The following is a 19,082-nucleotide window of genomic DNA, read 5'->3' as shown; positions in this document are numbered from 1 at the left end:
CTATCCATCCCGAATTCGTCTTCCATCATTAGAAAATCAAAATTTTACCATTCCTTACAGAAAGAGTTGATAAATTTAATACTACAAAAATTTCAACAAGCTAGCATTTAGAATAAGGAATACATATGAATAATAAAATTTTAGTTTTGAAAATTTTGTTCGACCAAAATAAAAAAATTTGACCGTAATTTTAAAACAAACTCTACCAAGACAGATAGGGAAGACGGGTTTTTTTTTTCCATGTATCTATAGATAATGTCTTAATCTACTCAACACATAATATATATACTAAATCATTCATTCAATCATAACGTAAATAAATGACCATGATTCGATATTCAATAAGGCATAATTTGGTACACATTATATGATAAACATGAGATAAATAATATAAGGATAAGTTAAGAATAAATAAGATGCAAGATATTATATTTAATGTTTGGTATGATTTTAATAAGAGTGATTAAATTTATCTATTAGATTGTAATAACAAAATTAACATTAGCATTATAAATTTTATAATTTCAAAGTTGTTGCTTGAATTCATATTTTTTATCTATTCATGTGCCGATAGTGCTTGCATGATTTATTTATTTTTACCTAATTTTATATATTATATAATACGATAATTGAGCCATTGATTTTGTGAGTCAAGTCAAATATCAACTTTTAAGGTTAATCGAGTGATACTAATAATTTTATTGAGATTTATAAAAATTATTAATATAATTATCTCGAAGTCATTTATATAATTATATATTATATAATATATAAAAATAAATAAAAATATTTATTTGATTTTAACTTCTACATACTAGCAGAGATTTATAAAAATCATTTATAAATTGAGAGTAATTAAGTCATTTGTAGTATATTTTATCATTAAATTAAAATTATCACACCTAATAGAAGGGACATTTTATCCTTCTAAAAAATTATTTATCAAGATTATCATGAGCTTTTTAAAAATATACCAAATATGAGAGATAGGAGGACTATTATCAATCCCTCCTTTATTACATATACCAAACTATGGCTAAATGTATAATATGCTGAACGAACGATCTCCCAAGCTGAAAAGAGGGTGATGAATTATCCATAAAGTGTGAGGAATAGGACATAAAAATCTTGGAATGTGTGCCGAAATATTGAATCATGAATGTCACCCACGTTTTACGATAAGTTTCCCGATAATCCGCCGAAATTCTTTTTTTCTTCTTCTTCACAATATTCGCTATATTTAGAATATATATAAAATATTATTCAAAAAAAATCCAAAGCTTTTTATGCGCACCATAATTTGTTTAAACTGCATAAGAATACGATCTTATACTTGTTGAAATGAATTTCTTCAATTAGTCGAAAATGAAAAAAATACAAATTAAAATCACTATAAAATGATGTATCTATATATATAGAACATGTCTCTTGTAAGACGGTCTCAAGAATCTTTATTTGTGTGATGGGCGAACCCTATCAATATTCACAAAAAATAATACACTTAACATAAAAAATAATAATTGGATGACCAAAGATATCTGTCTCACGAAATATAATCCGAGAGACCGACTTACATTCCGCATATACAAAGTTATTTGGATATGAAGCCACAAATACCTTCCAATTAAATTAAATTTTATATGTGTTAGTGTATGTTTTGAACATAGGACCTTGATCTCGATACTGTCTGTAGTGGCTACTTTTTATCATGATCCGAGAATTACAAACTACAATAATAATTGAAGAATGGAACAATTGTCATTGTCCATTTACCTCTCCTAGGAACCCAATATCAATGGCATCTTCTACAGCATATGTATAAAACCTGGTACATTGAACATGGGTGGTTGCATTGAAACTTTTAGCTCGACTTTTTCTGCAGTGTTCTGTCAAACACGGAAGAAAGGGAATTTCTCTCTTGAAACAGAAAATTTTGAATCAAAGAAGTTGAGATTCTTCAAGTAGGAAGATGTTGGAAGGGAGAGGTTTGGTAGAGGATACAGATATGCCATTGAAGATGCAGATCCAAGCAATGGGTTTTGCTTCTCAAGCTCTGGATCTGTATGATGTCTTGGACTGCAAATCTATTGCTGCCCACATCAAGAAGGTCATGTATATGTAATTAATACTTTTTATATATCTTTTAGCGATTGTAAGTTTTGTATATTTTTGTGTATATATGTGCAGGAATGTGACAAGGAATATGGGAATGGATGGCAGTGTGTGGTGGGATCCAACTTCGGCTGCTTTTTCACACACAAAAAGGGGAGTTTCATATACTTCACACTTGAGACACTCAACTTCCTTATCTTCAAAGGCTGTTCATAATTCTCCTTGAAGGGATTTCAATATTGGAATTAAAAACTGGGAGTCTGACTACCTAAATGCAGACCGGGATTGCAACAAGAATTAGCTAGCTAGTGTTAGAAGGAGGAGAACCAAATTTAGATACATAATTTAGAGGATGAAATGAAATTAAATAGTCAAATTTTCTTTTGGTTGTATCGTTGTGATGGAAATTAGATAGTTGATGATGATATCGATCCATAATTGATAATTAAAGATGGAGACTAAATTTGTCCTAATTGACACATAATTTGACAGTCATATCGGGGAGGCTGATGTATGCGTAAAACTCGTTCTTTGTATTAATATAGGATCATCGGGCTCCGGGGATGAGTCGATAGGGACATAGGGTTGACCCGTCTGACAGATAAAGATTCGTGAGACCGTCTCATAAGAGACATATTCTTAAAATTTTGTATAATTTTATCAGCAAATATTAATTACTTTTGGTGTGACACGCATTTTATTACATATGTTGGTAATTTCCATATTACTCGGAATTGTATAAATATGCATGCAAACATGCGTTCATTGTGTACATAAAAAGAAATATTCTTTCTCCAGTTCTAGTCAAACAATTTATATTGCCGTAATAATAAAAAAGTATATAAATATTATCGAAACGTAATCTGACAAATTCAAAATGAAAATAAATGCAATCCACAATCACATGCTCAGAGTCAGACTTAACGGGAAATCAAAATAAGAAAAGGCAGAATAAGATTATACGTACGTAAAACCTCTCGAATTATACATACTGGTAGAGGCCTTGCAGTAGAGTAAACATCCGAAAAATTAAATACTTGATTAAGAATCAGCAGATGGGAAAGCCAAATCTAAAACCATGGGTTGCAATATTAATTATGATAACGGTGATTTTTGTAATTGGAACAGAACTGGTTGACGGGAGCACGCAGGCCAGGCACAGGCTCACGGGGAAGTGTTTCTATTCGCGGGTGTCGGATTGTGATCATGCAATGGAAGGTGGCGAGGATTGCCTCGCAACATGCACAAAGAAGTACGGGGAGGATAAGTTGATCAAAGGCTTTTGTGAATTGTATGGGGACGAAGTTCGTTGTACCTGCATCTATTACTGTTCACCACCACCCGAGTCCGGATCATCCATGCCCAAGTCCGATAGCCTGACCCGTCGTATGATTCTACCAACCGCCCCGCTTGCGCGTAATTAGTACCAGTCGATCTCAATGGAATTATTAGTTGCATGGGTTTTTGTATTTGAGAAATAAGATCAAAAGGAAAGTAAATAATAAAAGTTCTGACCTTTCATCGCCCAATAGATTTTTCAACATTGTATTTTTCTCATTTTACCCGTAGAATGGGTAGATAACTTGGATGAAAAGAGAAAAAATAACCCAATTCGTAACATTTATTTCTTTAAAAGCATAATCAATAACCCAATCAGATTAATTTGTTCACTGATGAGAGAACGTATATATAAAAAAATATATGTACTTGTACATCCCCTACACGTGAGGTATATATATCATCAACAATTGAGAATAATTTCTTGTTTCTTTTGCTTATTTGAGAAGCGGGGGAGAAAAAACAAGAATCCGTCGTCTCCACCAACTTAAATTGCTGATAATAGGTTGGGTCTTCCATCCTCGAATGGCGAATTATGAGGTTAGTGGTTGAATAAATATCGAAGATGAAACTTATATTATTAGAACAATACTTTAATTCAGAAAATATACAGAATTGACATAGTCTCACATACCAATTTTATCAGATAGATCTGTGATCTGACATGTGAAAAAATAATATATTTTTATGTCAAAAGTATTATTTTTCATATGAACGATCGACTCGTCTCACGGATATATATACGGTGAACATATGAAGATCATGAGTTTAAATCCCAGCCGTCAACAACTTAAAATAATCTTATCCTACAATCCAGGAACAAATTGATATTAATATACCAACTGATAACCAAATTATCTGGATTAAAAGCATTATGTTCCTCTTACCTTATATACAGAACAAAGATGGAACATGTTCCAAACTTCAGGTCGAAATTATTCAAGTCGAATACTACATATTTTGTGCCATATCATATGTGCCTCGTGACTCCGTGACTTTATACATCTGATCAGCATATTAAAAAATGTAACATCAAATGTTGAAATGTGTTTGTTCTTTAGAGAGGTCTGAATCCGATGTGTTAACTCCTATCGTCGCATCAAAATATAGTATGAGATGCTTATAGGACTTTTGAATCTGAATCTTCGTTAGTAATACGTTGAACTTCCATCTTTTTTGTTCGCTTCAGTTGCTTAGCAATGTCGAGCCGGTGATCCGAATAGGGAGAGGGTATCTAATCCACGGCAAGACAGTAAAAAATGGAAGGGAAAAAACTGCAAGAAATGTCATAAAAGGGAGAAATGTTGCTTACAAGAGATGGAATGTATTTCCTGATTGCTGCCAACATGGCCGCATGACCGACTGCAGAAACCTGATGAACGATGACGTTAAATATGATATGAACCCAGACCTAAGTTCCATCGAATTAATTGGTCAGCGACAAAGAATAACCAAACACTGGGGAGTAACTTTGCGAAATCATGACATTCAAATTGTTAAAATTATGATGCGTCTTTTATATTATTTTACTATCTTTCAAGTTAAATTCCCTTCCAGTATAAGTGTTAATATTGCAATCTACACTAAGATAAAATGACTGAGTTTTAGCCCTACGGCTATTGTGTAATGGATGTAGTAGGCCTTTGTAGCCTTACTAGGAAAATCGTGTTACATTACGTGCTCTCTTCACCATATTTCGTTTACTCCAAAATTCAACAGATCGCATCAAAACTGGACTTACTGGAATTAGCATTAAAATTGTTATTGGAACAAGTGTAACAACGTCGGTGGCCGTTCTTTGCATTTTTCTCCTCTCCCGCTTTGTAACTTTATGGCCGCATAATTTCTTGGCCAGAAACCTCAGGGAATCCAATATGTCTATAAATAGCAGCTGAGTACCCACACAAATATCCTATATCGAGTAATCCAGATTGTATAATTAGCAAGGACAAGAAAAACACACAAAAAAAGTCAGATATATATAGGATAAGTAAACTTACAACACTTCTAGCAATTAAATTTGCCGTTGTCTTTCTGAAAAAACACTGTTGAGTGGACGTAGTAGTATGCCCCGAATCAACTGTGGTTCGAGCCTGGTTTGAGCTGGGGCCCTGTTTTTCTTATTGGCTATTTATAATAGTTGCAGGCGACTTAAGCACACATGGGGAGAGGGAGAGGAAACTAAGGACATCAAACATGTAATCCCTTTTACATTTCAAGAATCACATTCTTCTGGAAGGAAAAATGAGTTTAATCTTTTAAATTTAAATAACATCATACAATTGCTTGCAGAATCAATACAAAGTTCGTAATAGAGTTTGCAGATTTGATCAACCCTGCCCCAATAATTTATCAAGAAACGTTGGTTTTCCTCTAATCGTGAATTTTGAACCTCGTGTTGCTAATCAAATACTTGTAAAAGAAGGTGAAATAGAAGTTAATCTTAGAAATCACTCTTCCTATAAAAAATAAACCAGTAGTTAAAAGATGTGTTTGGTTCAAGAACAAAAAATTAGTTAGAGTAAACATGTTACGGCAGATCTCAGTCATTTATCCATGAGCCATACCGCAGTTTGCGTTGACAAGTTCCGTTGTGTCTCTCTCGCTTTCAATTCTGCCGAAATCTGCTTAGCATCCATAACCAAAGATGGATTTTTTGTGCCATTAATCAGAAAAGATTGTGCTGAATCAGGTTCATTTCTTTCACCTATTTTCTGAAGGTCACTGCTTGAGAAAGTTTACAGACACGTAAATTGATACCCTAATATTACTCATCGTGTCATTAATTGTGGTATATATCTGATTTTTCTTCTTGTTATGCATAGTTAATAGAGCAAGCACCTTGTTTCAAGTGCTATACCAAATATACAGTCACGTGACAGTAATGCCAATTGTGGCTCCCCCAACATTTTATAAAAACTGAAATGTTATTATATGAATTGCAAAAACTGTTCCCAATTATCCACCAAGGAAAACTTACCTTGATACGTCATAAGCAGCCCAGTATTCCTCCAGACATGATGACAGCAGGCCCTGACTAAGGAAGGACATTAAAATTGCTCAGACATCTGATGCTTACTTACAATCCCGAAAAAAGGTAATGACGGAGTTTGATCACCTCTGAAGCAAGAATTCTAACAAATCAGCATCTAAAGTTTGCTGTATTGAACTGCTGTAGTGAGCGAATCCCGAAACCACATCATAGCATACCGTAAAAACAGAGTACAAGATAATCTCCTTCTCTGCCTGAATTGGATTTTTGGATCTTCTCCTTTCTTGGTATAGCTGGCAGTTATATGCAGAATAAAAGTCGAGCCATCCAATTTCATCGACAATTACCTGTTAACATCAACTATTACGCTTTGATGTCTTCAATGCCCAATTAAATGTTACAAACAAACTGACCTCCATTAGATGCTGATACACTGATAGGGACGAAAATTCGGGATATATGAAGATGATACCACATTCCAAGTAACTGTTAAGGTCTTTTATCGCCTCGTCAAGGTCCTTCACATTGTGTCTTGACAAAAATAATCTCGTTTCTCTTCCTAGATAAGCAAAAAGACCCAGAATGGGCAAACTATTTTCTTGAACCTGCTGATACCAAAAAGACCATATGTAGATGGTATTTGATTAAATAATGGAAAAGTGAAAGAAATGCAAATAATTATGATAAATTACTCTCAAGATTTGAGAGTGGAGGTTTTTGTACTTTGAAGTATGCACACGATGAATGAAGAATCTAAACAGAGTAGCTTTACTAGAATATCTAAATTTTTTGTGCGACGGAACTAGTGTTTAGAGTAGCTTTACTAGAATATCTAATTTTTTTGTGCGACGGAACTAGTAGTTTTTGAAATACAAAACAGGAAATTTGAACATCACCACTTACACACCCACTTTCTAACACAAGTTCATACATAGTTTATCCGCCATGAAATGTGTGCAGCTGGAATTAATACTCTCGCTATATAAGTTTTTGCAGTATAAGAGATCTGATGAAATTTGGTTAAGAATGAGCAAACCTTATTGGAAAGAATATGCTTGCCTTTAGTAACACTCTCTCTTCGGAATGCCGTAAAAAGTTTTATCTGAACCAATCCAATCCAAAATTCTAGATCTTCAACATTCTTACTTGGAAGAATTTTACGTCCAAAATGAAACAAGAAGTCCTCTTCAAATCCAGCCTTGGTAGCTAAGTGGTACAATTTATCAACAGAAACAAGATCACGTGTAATGGTAATTAGCTCGATCAATGCATCTTCAATTGATTTTGAAAACAACGAACAAGAAATTCTCCAACTCAATTTTCCCACAGCTGCACAACAAGTGATCGCCACAATTGTTCCTGCAACACCACTGAATTCTTTGTTTTCTAAGAGTTCTCGCGCGACTCGTCTTTGGTATTTAAAAAAACTTTTGTTTCATCATTTGGTTTGCAAACCTGCCAGCATAATCCATGGACCATTTCTTGAACAAGGGCATAAACAATCCAGCTATCTGGGGAACTTCCATAGTTCTAAACCACTGTAGCAAAGTAGGACTCCTCGCGCATAATTGGTTTTCGATGTGTTCTTCAAGAAAGTTTACTTTTGAAAACAGACTGGAATGCCATAAAAGAAGAAAATGTCATGACACAATCATTCGATAAGTGATTAACATATATAACCTGATGTGGTGGTATGCAGTAATGAAGAATCATAGTTCCATTATATAATATTAAATCTTATGCATCTGATAAAAACAAGTTTCCAGACACTTGCACATACATTTGATGAACAGGACAAGGGTTGTTACTGCGTTTGTGAGAAAGAAACACTTCCACTTCAAGTGCTGCTTTCAGTAATGCATACACTGGAACCTGCACAGATTTGTAATGCTCATCTGTTTATAAAAATTATTCTTGAAATGATTGAAAACTGTTTCTCCTGTTTGTACATTTACATTCCTTTCTTTGGAACTACTAGTTAGTCTTGCCTATGAAAATAGAATAGTAAAACAAGGTTCCGGTATGGTTGGCAAAATAATCCTGTAGAAATCGAAAAACCCCTTAGAAAGCCCGCGGAAATGGATTCAAAGTAAAACCTAGTTTTCGTCGAGAGTTAGGCATTGTTTTCCATTTTTTCACATCATCACTCTCTATGAGTCAGTAGAAACAAAGACCAGAACAATTTCATACCTGATATGCAATGTGTTTATGCCAGGCATGCACATCTACCCCGTTCCATGCCATTGCAACTGGTGGACCAGTTCTAACCATTTCAAGTTGTTGTATTGAAAGAGATAAACTTCTAGCAGATTCATGTAACATCCACACAAGACAATCAACCCGATTGAATTCCATTTCACCTTCTTGTGACTTAACCAAAGGATACTGGTTATCCTCCGATATGCTTTGACCATAGTTGGGAGCGAATGCCATTGATGATAGTGCCCTAGTAGAAATCCTTTTAGACGACAATGTTGCAGATGCGTCTGTGAGGAGAAATTCTTTTGGATGGGACCTCATCACAAAGGCATTCCTTTCTTGCTCTTTTGCATTAAACCTTGCCAGGCACGGTGCATTGTTTCCATAATTTACTCTATCGTCGCCACGAACAAGGTTTCTGGTACAAAAAAATAAAAAAAAATAAAAAAATTGAAGGGTTCTCAGAGTTATGGAATTTATTATGCCAATAATACTAGTCACGATTTCTACTATTAATAACTTTTTTCCCTGAAGGGTTCAGTGCAGTTATATTTTGCAATTATCATCTCTGACCAATAGCCCTTTCAAGTTGTTAATAGACAGAAACTGAAAATCTCGATCAGGTGTTGCAAAAAATAGTAAACTGAGGACGTGCAACAAAAGAACAACTCAACTAATTTCGCCCCCTCACCAAGAAGGTGAACCATGACTAGGTAAAATTTATATATCTGGGATCACAGTTTCACGTATAATTTGAAAAAAAATTCAGGACGGATACTGAGTAGCCTTTCTGCTGTTTCTGCCCTTGTGTAACACTCGGAAGATTGGAAATTTAGAGCGCATAGAACTAAGTCCAAAATAACTCACCCAAGAATTGAAAAGTAACTCGTCAGTCCAAAAAAAATAAACGTAAAATTGAAGATTTATCGCCTAATCACCTCTTAATCTACTGTCAAAACGAGAAAACAGCATACCGATTGCAGAAGCCGGAGGATCCCACGGAGAAGTTGGAAGCCATGAGAATAGAGAAGCAAACCAAGAGCTTTTGTATGCAACTTCAAGAAAACATCGAGGTGTGATAAAATACAAGAAATTTCAACATCAAAAGGTCTTCGTAATTTGCTCCCGCCAACATTTAGCTTTACTTACATCAAAAGTTTTATCCAAATTTCTTGTTTCTCTTAAGACAGCGACGCCTGAATCCTATCTTCACTCTCTTTTAATAATTCTCTCCAACAACACAACAACAACCATACCAACAAATAAAGTAAGGTTTTGTTTGGTTACTCGATGTTCTTGTTTATTTCAAATCAATCAAATTAATTAATACAAACTTTTAATATTATCCCCTTTTAATTTATACTTATTAATTGTCAAATATTATTTTATTATGGTTAAAAGATTTTGTTAATATCGTTATTCTTAATATTTTTAACAATGAAAAATATATTAATTTATTTCATATTTGTTTTTTCCGTGATTTCAATATTAGTATTTTTCTTTATTCATTGTGTATAAATTAATAATAATATTTTAACAAAAATTAAAAATAATAATATTTATCAAAATTTAGTTTAAAAAAGTTATTATAAATCTCAGGGCCGCGTTTGTCAAACCGCGGTCCATTAAAAACAATAAATCTAATGGGCCGGGATTTCAAACTTCGGCCCCTTAAATAATTAAATAGAGAAGAGTCAAATTAACCAAACACTTTGGATAGTGAGGGCTGCTACTGCTTGTCTCAGCCGCCGCATCCCGTCGCCTCGCCCACAAATGACCGCCATGAACCGGCGGTGGAAGAAGCAGAAACTGACACCGGAAGCACAGTTTCGCGCCACCCTCGACCACTGCTCCAGAACCAAAAACCTCTTCGAGGCCATCTCCCTTTATGAATCCTCAGACGCCCCAACCCTCTCCTTAAACAACCTCAATTCCCTCCTGTACATCTGCTCCAACTCTGTGTCTGACCCGGAAACTCGGAAACCCGCTATTGAATTCGGATTCAAGCTATTCCACCAGAACAATGGAAACTTGAAGCCGAACGAGGCCACGATCACGGCTGTATCCAGGCTGGCGGCAGCTAAAGGCGATGGGGATTACGCGTTTGAGTTAGCGAAGAGAGTGAAGGATCATGGTGTTGCGCCTAAGCTCAGGACTTTTTCGCCGGCGTTGATTTGTTTTTGTGATGGTGGAATGGCGGATAAGGCGTATGAAGTGGAGGAGCACGTGCAAGCTGTGGGGCTTCAATTGGAGGAACCCGAACTTGTGGCATTGCTAAAGGTGAGAGCTTTTTCTTCAAGAACGGGACTTTGTTTCCACGATTGTGAGGATAAGGTTTAATGATCATTTTTTGTGCCTATTTCACTTAGTGACTGTGAATTGTTGTGCTATTATCATTTGTGAGCAGTAGCAACTAGCAACCCTGCCTGGTAGTCAAGGAAGACTTTAGACATCTTGGAAAATTTGAAAAGATTCACCTGCTATATTTGAAAAGTTACACTTGAAATTTGAGCGACTGTCCTGCCCCATACATGTAATTTCAATTGAAAATTTTATATAGATTTTAGGAAAACACCTTTTAAAATTGAACGTCAGAGAAATCTTTCAATATGTTCATTTAATTAATCCTATAATATTTTTTTCCTTCCATTTGAGTTGACGCAGTAGTATATGTCAATTCTGAAGTCTAGTTTTAACTATTGGAAAATTATAGGACATAATCTTGGTTGATTGAAGTTTATTTTAATAAGATGATAGTTGAAATCCCTGGCATTTTCACCCCAAGTTGTCTTAACCTTGAGTTTAGCGAGTTCCTCATTATTGGTGGGAAATTTTTTATCCATGTTTTGTAGGATTGACAGTCTGATTCATATTTCTGAAGGTTAGCATGGAGGCAAGCAGGTTGGAAAAGGTTTATGAGTACTTGCATAAGCTAAGAGTGGCACTAAGAGGGGTTAACCAGCCGGCTATGGAACTCATAGAGAATTGGTTTCGAGAGAATCATGCAACTGAGATGGGTTCAATTAGTTTGAGTGAGAATCAGTTGAAAGAAGCCCTTTTAAGGAATGGAGGTGGGTGGCATGGACTTGGCTGGCTAGGAGAGGGTGTTTGGATTGTACAAAGATCGAATATAGCCTCGGATGGAAAGTGTTCTGCCTGTGATGAGCAGTTAGTCTGTGTTGATATTGATAGAGCAGAGACTGAGAAGTTTGAGCAATCAATTGCTTCTTTCGCTATGGAAAGAGAAGCCCAATCAAATTTTAAAGAATTTCAGGTCTTAAATATTCTTTATTTCTTTCAGTAAATGATGATCGAATCTTCTATTTTTTTCCTTTATCACGAATCAATTATGGAAACTACGAATCAATTATGGAAACTGGTAGTAAAAAATCATTTCAACATTGTAAAGGATTGGCTGGAAAAGCATTCTGACTATGAGACCGTGATTGATGGGGCAAATATTGGATTGTACCAGCAGAACTTTGCAGAGGGGGGGTTTAGCATTGAACAGGTTGTGTATTTTGGTGTTGTTGTTTGTTGTTTTTACTTTTTTTCCCTGTATTAAATTGAGTAAAAATCCATGGCTCATTTTGCTACCTTCCCAAATTTCAATAGAGCAGCTTGATGCTGTTGTCCAAGAAGTGCACAACAGCAGCAAGAAGTGGCCCCTGGTTGTTTTGCATAAAAAGCGTGTGAGATCTCTGCTTGAGGATGCTTCTAAAAGAGAGCTGATTGAGGAGTGGATCGACAAAGGCATTCTCTATGGAACACCATATGGATCTAATGATGATTGGTAAACTTATAGTTCTGTGAAAAGATTATACATCTGGGGATTTCCCTTCTCAGATGAAAAGTAACTTCCAGTTTTGTGTTTGATGACTCTAAAATGGCAACCTTTGTTCGCTTCATCAACAGAGAAAGTAATGGAAACATATTAAATTGCCTCCTTCGACAAAATTCCTTTCTTTTCTTATTAACTGTGGGGAAAGTTGGTACCGTTTTTTCCTTAATCTTGCTCATACTTGCATTTACTTGCTTTTTGATGGTTCGAGAAGAAGTTCTAATTCCCTAAAGCGTACAATCATAGTTGCTCATCTTTAATGAAGTATCGATTCTCCTGTGCATCCTGTTGTAATTTTTCACATATGGTTATGTAATTCAGGTATTGGCTTTACGCCACTGTGAAACTGAAGTGTTTCTTACTTACAAATGATGAAATGAGAGATCACATTTTTGCACTCCTTGGTAGCAACTTTTTCTTCAGATGGAAAGAAAGACATCAGGTTGGTTTATCTATTATGTTCCTCGATAAACTTAGTAGTTTATGTTACATTAGTTACAAGTTCTTTCATCATAAAAACTATGAGTTGGATCCCACTGACAAAAACTGAATGCAATAGGATGCAACATAAAACTTTATGTGGATATGGATGGAAGTGAAATCTTGCAATCATTTATTAAAATACCACTAACAACCATAATGGATTTTTTTGTTATACGATGTTGTGACTGGTATAGAAGCAAATTATTTAGCAGTAATTTAAACAACATTGGTGGACTTCATATGTAAAAGGTGAAGCATTGATGTAGTTCAGTAGCCTGAAAAACTACATTAGCTCAACGAGGATATTTGTGCATTTTATTTCCTCTTATTCATTCCCTTCCATTAAGGTAAGATGATGATTAGGACCTTTTCAACCACTCGACATAACATGTGTTTTGTCAGGGGTCGGGTGGATTAGAGCCAGAAAGGTAGTGTGATAATTTCTCGATGATGTTGAACATCCAAGGCAGACGAGAGCCAAGTTTTCCGTTTTTTTATAATGATGCTTCTCATTTGACTGAACTAAACAAGCATATTGTTTTGTAGGTCAGATATACTTTCATGAAAGGCAATCCGAAGCTTTTGATGCCACCATTATATTCTCTCGTTATCCAGGTATTATTATCTGAACCCGTTTATTTTTGCTCCTTAAAATCTTTATTTGATTTCAGTTTTCATCATTTTTTCATACTTCGAACAATATAAACTAATGGCTTGAGCTTAATATGGACCTCCATTTCAATTTCGTCCTAAAATTTTTTTTATCTATTCCAGGAATCTGTTAAGGGATCATGGCACGTGCCCTCAGCAGAAGTAGCAGGTGATGAGCGTTGCAGAACTTGGCTCTGCGTGACACGGCCAGGTTCCAATGAAGCTGAAAAAGTTTCCCACAACAATCATGTTTCGAACAACAGTTGCGACGGCGGTGACATTTTTTAGAGTCTTGAGAATGGAATTGATTCTGATCGATCAAAGTTTGAAGTGATGGGAAAAGCTTCTTTAGTTTATAGTGGAAGGTGGCTATGACGCAGACTCTCCACTCAACAAATCGATTGAAAATTTGAGCAGTGTGCCGCCTGAGATTTTCAGCTTCATTTGTACCTAATTTTTTTTGGCAGTTGTCTCTAAGTTAATTTTAAAAAGGGTTCCCATAATTGGGCTTCATTTATGCCATAAATCGTTTCAAATTTGGTCCCATCCAAAGCCACCCAAGAATTTTCCCACAAAATGAAATACTACAAATTAAAATTCCACAATAAACCGTTATAAAATCCTACACACGACGGGAATGAATTTTTCCCAAAGGAAACATACAATGATAAGAATAAAAGGTAAACACCCACAAGGCTGGAAACGAAACAGACATAAGAACCTTAAATTATTAACCTAAAAGCAGCACTTATCCTTCAAACTTTCAAGTGACAGAAACCACGACAAAAACAGCAAAGAAGAAAACGACTTCTGTCACGAAAGAGAATGGTCCTGCGCTCGAATATCGCGATGGTGCTGGAGAAGCATCCATATACCTAGGAGATCTCGGGTTCACCGATATCACTTCCACGATCATTCTTTGCCCACTTTTGCAGTGATCCGGGTCGGCGCTCACAATGTAAAGTGGGCCAGATCGATCCAGATTGATCAAGGTGTGGCCATCATTGAAGACCGAAATTGGACGAGTTGAGTTGCAGTGATAGTATCCCCACTTGTCCACTATCTGGACGGTATCGCTCTTGTACTCAAAACCTGTATTCAAGAAATGAAATGAAACATTTTCTGTAATTATTTAAATGCATGCAAATATATGTTCATGTATCCATCCCATATGATACAATCTCTCCCCTTCATGCGTACCTGTATTCATGTTTCAAATTTTTTAATATCATACAGACATACACAATGGTGGTAGCAGAAGAAACAATTAAATGAAACCATGCATTAATTATTTACTCACACATGGAAGCTACGGCTTTCTAAACTTTTTCAACGCAAATATTCGGGTATGCGAGAAAGATCACACGGTCAAAAGGCAAAATTTAGAGCATAAATTTTTTATTGAATGTTGTCTCGTGCTCCACAAAAAATTCATGGATTACCCTGTATCATACATTATTATTCACTTTTCAGAGACATAATCACGAATATGAAATCATGCATGAGATGTCAACTTACGCAGTGAATCTCCGACGTGGAATCTCTTAGTTGCAGCCCATCTGGAGTACATCTCAGTTTCATTGGCGGCAGGCTGCCGCCAACCCTCATCTTCGCCCACTTTGAACTCCTCAGCTGCTGTGGCAGGAGCAGAACCGATGACATACAGAACTATCAAAACAGCGAAGAAAGTTTCCATTTTGTGGGGCTTCATCATACTATATTGTATCTGAATTCTTTGTTTAGAAGTTAAGAAGATAGTTAAAGAGAAGCGGAATTTTGATTGTATAGAATAGTGGCGAGGAAAGGCAGGAGGGATTTTTGAAAATTCCAGAGTAACCGCCGGAGGAGTGGTTGATTGTGGCGGTTGAAGGAAGTTAGATGTCTGGATCGAGTCATTTTTCGATTGGGCTACAGATTGGATTGGACTAAGCAAAGCCCATATCACCAACCATAAAAATATGTTTAAAATTATAAGTCATATTTAAAAAATTAAAATCTGCATGAGGTTATATGCCAAATTTTCCATATTCACGGTTTTTGAATTCTCACGTAGAAAGTGAGTAAGTCTTTTGTGAGATGGTCTTACGAATCTTTAACTGTTAGACGGATCAACCCTACCAATATTCACAATAAAAATAATACTCTTAACTTAAAAAATAATGTTTTTTCATGGATGACCCAAATAAAATATTCGTCTTACAAAATACGATCCGTGAGACCGTCTCACACAATTTTTTACCAAGAGGAAATTCATTCTTTAAATAGCTATTTACTTTGTTTTATTTATAATTTCCCAAAAACCAAAACTAACGTGCTCATTCCACATTATTTTTAATATATATTCTAACTATAATAAAAATTTTATAAACTACGTTTAATTTTACTTTTAAAATTGATTACCAAACACATTTCGAATATAAATCCTTTTTGTACAAAAATAGACATAAGTTAATCATATTTAAACTCATTATAATCACAAATTTTATACACAAATCTTTGAAAACATTAGAGGCTATAATCACATGAATTTAATGTATATAAAAAAATTCATAAGAGATCACAACCATCGTCGACTTGTGTTAACACATTAATATAATATTATATTTGATATTTCTAGCAAGATTTAATTTACTTAATTGAATTAGTCATATCGCACAATAACATAAACTACTAATTAAACATAATGGATTAATAGATCACTTGCAAGTTCTGAATCCACAATAAAGTTCGAAAAAACACGTACGAAACTAGGAGAGATTAAACTAAAAAAAGAAATGAAAATTGAATGATCAGCACTTGGATAGCCATGCAACATCAAGAACAACAGAAACAGCCAGCAAGAAACAGCTTAAAAAGGTTAAGGCTATGGCCACAGCAACACGATCACAGAAATGATGCAAGGGTTTGCAGAAATTCGGAAGGGCCGAATGGCGGATCCCTGTTCGGTTCAGGTTCGTCACGCCTGATGCAGCTGATCCAGCGCTCATCATAGCATATGCAAATATCTGCGGGGATATGTACGTACGTTGTTACTTTCCCCATTCGGTGGAAATTACAGCACAAAAAAAAAAAATTCTTCAAATTCATATAAATTTAAAAAAATGTAAAAATAATTATCGAGCCCGTGAGCCTAAGAATCAATGAAACTTGTGTTTCAAATTGATAGACTACCTGATCTCCAGCAAAAATGAGCCATGCATGATTCCTAGAAGGAATGATGGGAGACTTGCTCAACATTCTCCACAATTTTATGCCCGATTGGAGCAATGAATGAATTGCAACTGCCCCACATACTCCGACCAGATACCTGATTATTATTTATCAACACAAAATTTACATTACTCAACCACTCTTTTTAATTCACCCATTTCTTGTTGCATGTTTTTCCATTTCACATCAAATACATTTCACCATATTTTTCAAGGATTTTAACTTTAACTTCAATAAATTCAAGACCTAGAATTATGTATGTTCCCGTCCTTTTTGTGGCTATTTATTTTGAAGGTGGATAATTTTGAATTTCAAGAAATAAATAATCGCCTCAGAAGACAAAAGTGGTTCACGGGTTCTTGTTTTTATACACTCTGGTGCATGGCGCTAATAAAGAGGGCCCTTTTCAGATTTTGTCTCCATTATACATTCAACCCGTTTGAGTTCATACAAATTTATGCGTAAGGACAATACCAAATTGCCTCATTGAAATAATGGCCGAATAATATATATATCATTCAAAAAGTAGTATTAAGAAGCCAATATTTTAATATTGCCACATGCAATTGTGTATTTATTTCGATTTGAAAGTGCCATGCATGAACCGATCGCCCAGTGCTCAAAATATCAACTACAAATTACTGTTTCAGAACAACAATAAATTATTAAACTAGAATTTCTAAGGCCATAATAAAGCAAATTTATAAAAAGAGCCGTGATAGTGAAATATTTGTCCAAATTAAAGTAATAACAGAGTAAAACATATAGATTACTCTTATAAAATATATCTGGCTCGTTATATAATAAATACAAAAAAGAAAATGATAAAATTATTGGAAAACATGAACCAACTATGCAACGTTGAATCTCTCCCTTGTATTATGTTAATGGCAAATTTCAGATAAAAAATTATATAAAGTATTGTATTTTTAAAAGTATTTCTCGATTGTTTCATGCCAAAGGAAATAAATATATATTGAAAGCGAAACTTACTCGAAGGAGTCGGAGAAAGACCACTTGGAGTTCACAGGGATGCCGAAGCCATAAAGCGAAATGGTGGAAGCCTGCTTCGCTGTAATCATCACTGACATGGCTGTCACGCTAGTGAAGATACAGACCAATCGGATCAAGACATGCATGACGTCAGCTGTCCGGTACCCAGCCCCCTTCGGTCCGCCGTTCTTTTCTGGGACCCGCGGCCCACCCTCCGCCACCGCCTTGGTTTCCGGCAGCTGAATTACCAGATCCGGCCCATTTTTCGACCCGTTTGTCATAATCTCTAGCCTTATATTTTTCCTATCTTTGGGTTTGAACGCAAAATGACCAGTGGTGTGTGAAGGAAGGGTTATGGTACTGGTGCATTTCCGGCTAGAGTTTGGCTTTAAACATAGGGAGGGACACGTGGCAAATATTTGTCTTACCAAATTTAATACTGTTTTACAGTATTTTTTTATAATTCATTTAATTTATATTTAAATAAAAATCAAATATAATTATAAAAAATATTAAAATATTAACATGTAATTTTGACATACGTATTAAAAAATAAATAGAAAAAAAAGGAAAAAAAATAGATTATAGTAGAAATTGAAGCTATAATTTGATGTTTAAAAAACAAAAACTATATCCGTTAAGATACATGTAATTACATTAAAGTTTTAATATTTTATTAATATATATACTTATTAAAACATAACATTACAATAAAAATTAGTTATTTTAAAGGTTTCAAACTTGATAATATAGTATACTAGTATTTAACCCGTGCGATGCACGAGATGATATTATTAAAAATTAGTGAGAAATAAATTGATATTTAAATTGAAAAAAATAATATAATTATAAAAATTAAAAATAAAAACTATTTTTCACTTATTTTAAAAAACTTTCTTAAATACAACGCATGTCGATTAATGTTTTTGGCTAATAATCACTATCATATATCAAAATTTTAGATTATGTTAGCCTAAGACAATGACATAATGCTTATCGTGTTAGTGTATTGATGTCAACCACCAACCTTAATACATATTTAATTCTTTAATTTTCGAGAAGCTATATTATTATTTATTAACGCGATAAAAAAAATTTAATCACATTCAATAAAATTAATGAGAAATATTTTTTAAAAAATTCAGTAATTTTGTCTAAATCCACATTCACAAACAATTTTGTGACATGACACGTGTTTTACACATTTGAATGATAACAATAATTGTTTCATCAATATCTTTATCCAAATGGGTTGTTATTTTA

General features: G+C 34.7%; 5 protein-coding genes across 6 annotated transcripts; 2 read left to right on the top strand and 3 right to left on the bottom strand.

Moving 5' to 3' along the window:
• The first annotated feature begins 1,708 nt into the window (after positions 1–1,708).
• Positions 1,709–2,622, top strand: LOC140833594 (dynein light chain 1, cytoplasmic-like). Its single transcript, XM_073197928.1, has 2 exons — positions 1,709–2,107; positions 2,188–2,622. The coding sequence occupies exons 1-2, from the start codon at positions 1,970–1,972 to the stop codon at positions 2,326–2,328; spliced, it is 279 nt and encodes a 92-aa protein (XP_073054029.1). The 5' UTR covers positions 1,709–1,969; the 3' UTR covers positions 2,329–2,622.
• A 1,664-nt stretch (positions 2,623–4,286) lies between these two features.
• Positions 4,287–9,912, bottom strand: LOC140834941 (uncharacterized). Its single transcript, XM_073200154.1, has 14 exons — positions 9,791–9,912; positions 9,616–9,696; positions 8,633–9,059; positions 8,223–8,314; positions 7,898–8,056; positions 7,479–7,812; positions 6,856–7,047; positions 6,569–6,789; positions 6,431–6,487; positions 6,018–6,174; positions 5,451–5,561; positions 5,192–5,362; positions 4,763–4,822; positions 4,287–4,684 (listed from the first exon to the last, which is right to left on the bottom strand). The coding sequence occupies exons 2-14, from the start codon at positions 9,657–9,659 to the stop codon at positions 4,571–4,573; spliced, it is 2,139 nt and encodes a 712-aa protein (XP_073056255.1). The 5' UTR covers positions 9,660–9,696; positions 9,791–9,912; the 3' UTR covers positions 4,287–4,570.
• A 432-nt stretch (positions 9,913–10,344) lies between these two features.
• On the top strand, positions 10,345–14,162 carry LOC140834939 (proteinaceous RNase P 2-like). Of its 2 annotated transcripts, none has more exons than XM_073200152.1 (7): positions 10,345–10,921; positions 11,523–11,915; positions 12,051–12,152; positions 12,262–12,434; positions 12,804–12,924; positions 13,517–13,580; positions 13,740–14,162. In XM_073200152.1, the coding sequence occupies exons 1-7, from the start codon at positions 10,415–10,417 to the stop codon at positions 13,748–13,750; spliced, it is 1,371 nt and encodes a 456-aa protein (XP_073056253.1). In that variant the 5' UTR covers positions 10,345–10,414; the 3' UTR covers positions 13,751–14,162. The 2 variants fall into 2 exon arrangements, with proteins under 2 accessions (XP_073056253.1, XP_073056252.1); XM_073200151.1 differs by having other exon boundaries at positions 13,512–13,580.
• A 32-nt stretch (positions 14,163–14,194) lies between these two features.
• Positions 14,195–15,465, bottom strand: LOC140834940 (early nodulin-like protein 7). Its single transcript, XM_073200153.1, has 2 exons — positions 15,135–15,465; positions 14,195–14,708 (listed from the first exon to the last, which is right to left on the bottom strand). The coding sequence occupies exons 1-2, from the start codon at positions 15,328–15,330 to the stop codon at positions 14,380–14,382; spliced, it is 525 nt and encodes a 174-aa protein (XP_073056254.1). The 5' UTR covers positions 15,331–15,465; the 3' UTR covers positions 14,195–14,379.
• An 829-nt stretch (positions 15,466–16,294) lies between these two features.
• On the bottom strand, positions 16,295–18,224 carry LOC140833593 (CASP-like protein 3A1). Its single transcript, XM_073197927.1, has 3 exons — positions 17,820–18,224; positions 16,788–16,923; positions 16,295–16,621 (listed from the first exon to the last, which is right to left on the bottom strand). Exons 1-3 carry the CDS (start codon positions 18,098–18,100, stop codon positions 16,406–16,408), a joined length of 633 nt encoding a protein of 210 aa, XP_073054028.1. The 5' UTR covers positions 18,101–18,224; the 3' UTR covers positions 16,295–16,405.
• Positions 18,225–19,082: the final 858 nt, after the last annotated feature.

Source organism: Primulina eburnea, chromosome 6 (assembly GCF_022965805.1).
Source record: "Primulina eburnea isolate SZY01 chromosome 6, ASM2296580v1, whole genome shotgun sequence".
In the NCBI taxonomy this organism is placed as follows: Eukaryota; Viridiplantae; Streptophyta; class Magnoliopsida; order Lamiales; family Gesneriaceae; genus Primulina; species Primulina eburnea.
Note: the sequence above shows the minus strand (reverse complement) of the source record. Positions and strands in the feature narration are given on the sequence as shown.

Coding starts and splice junctions, on each gene's coding strand:
- LOC140833594 (XM_073197928.1), top strand. CDS start 1,970: ATGTTGGAAGGGAGAGGTTTGGTAGAGGATACAGATATGCCATTGAAG. Junction 2,108..2,187: donor TTGCTGCCCACATCAAGAAG/GTCATGTATATG, acceptor ATATATGTGCAG/GAATGTGACAAGGAATATGG.
- LOC140834941 (XM_073200154.1), bottom strand. CDS start 9,659: ATGGCTTCCAACTTCTCCGTGGGATCCTCCGGCTTCTGCAATCG. Junction 6,175..6,430: donor GCTGCTTATGACGTATCAAG/GTAAGTTTTCCT, acceptor TTTCTCAAGCAG/TGACCTTCAGAAAATAGGTG. Junction 5,562..6,017: donor ACTTGTCAACGCAAACTGCG/GTATGGCTCATG, acceptor TAAGAAAAACAG/GGCCCCAGCTCAAACCAGGC.
- LOC140834939 (XM_073200151.1), top strand. CDS start 10,415: ATGACCGCCATGAACCGGCGGTGGAAGAAGCAGAAACTGACACCGGAA. Junction 12,153..12,261: donor GGGGGTTTAGCATTGAACAG/GTTGTGTATTTT, acceptor TCAATAGAGCAG/CTTGATGCTGTTGTCCAAGA. Junction 12,925..13,511: donor GATGGAAAGAAAGACATCAG/GTTGGTTTATCT, acceptor ATTGTTTTGTAG/GTCAGATATACTTTCATGAA.
- LOC140834940 (XM_073200153.1), bottom strand. CDS start 15,330: ATGATGAAGCCCCACAAAATGGAAACTTTCTTCGCTGTTTTGATAGTT. Junction 14,709..15,134: donor CCACGTCGGAGATTCACTGC/GTAAGTTGACAT, acceptor TCTTGAATACAG/GTTTTGAGTACAAGAGCGAT.
- LOC140833593 (XM_073197927.1), bottom strand. CDS start 18,100: ATGACAAACGGGTCGAAAAATGGGCCGGATCTGGTAATTCAGCTGCCG. Junction 16,924..17,819: donor TCTTTCTCCGACTCCTTCGA/GTAAGTTTCGCT, acceptor AATAATAATCAG/GTATCTGGTCGGAGTATGTG. Junction 16,622..16,787: donor TCATTTTTGCTGGAGATCAG/GTAGTCTATCAA, acceptor ATATCCCCGCAG/ATATTTGCATATGCTATGAT.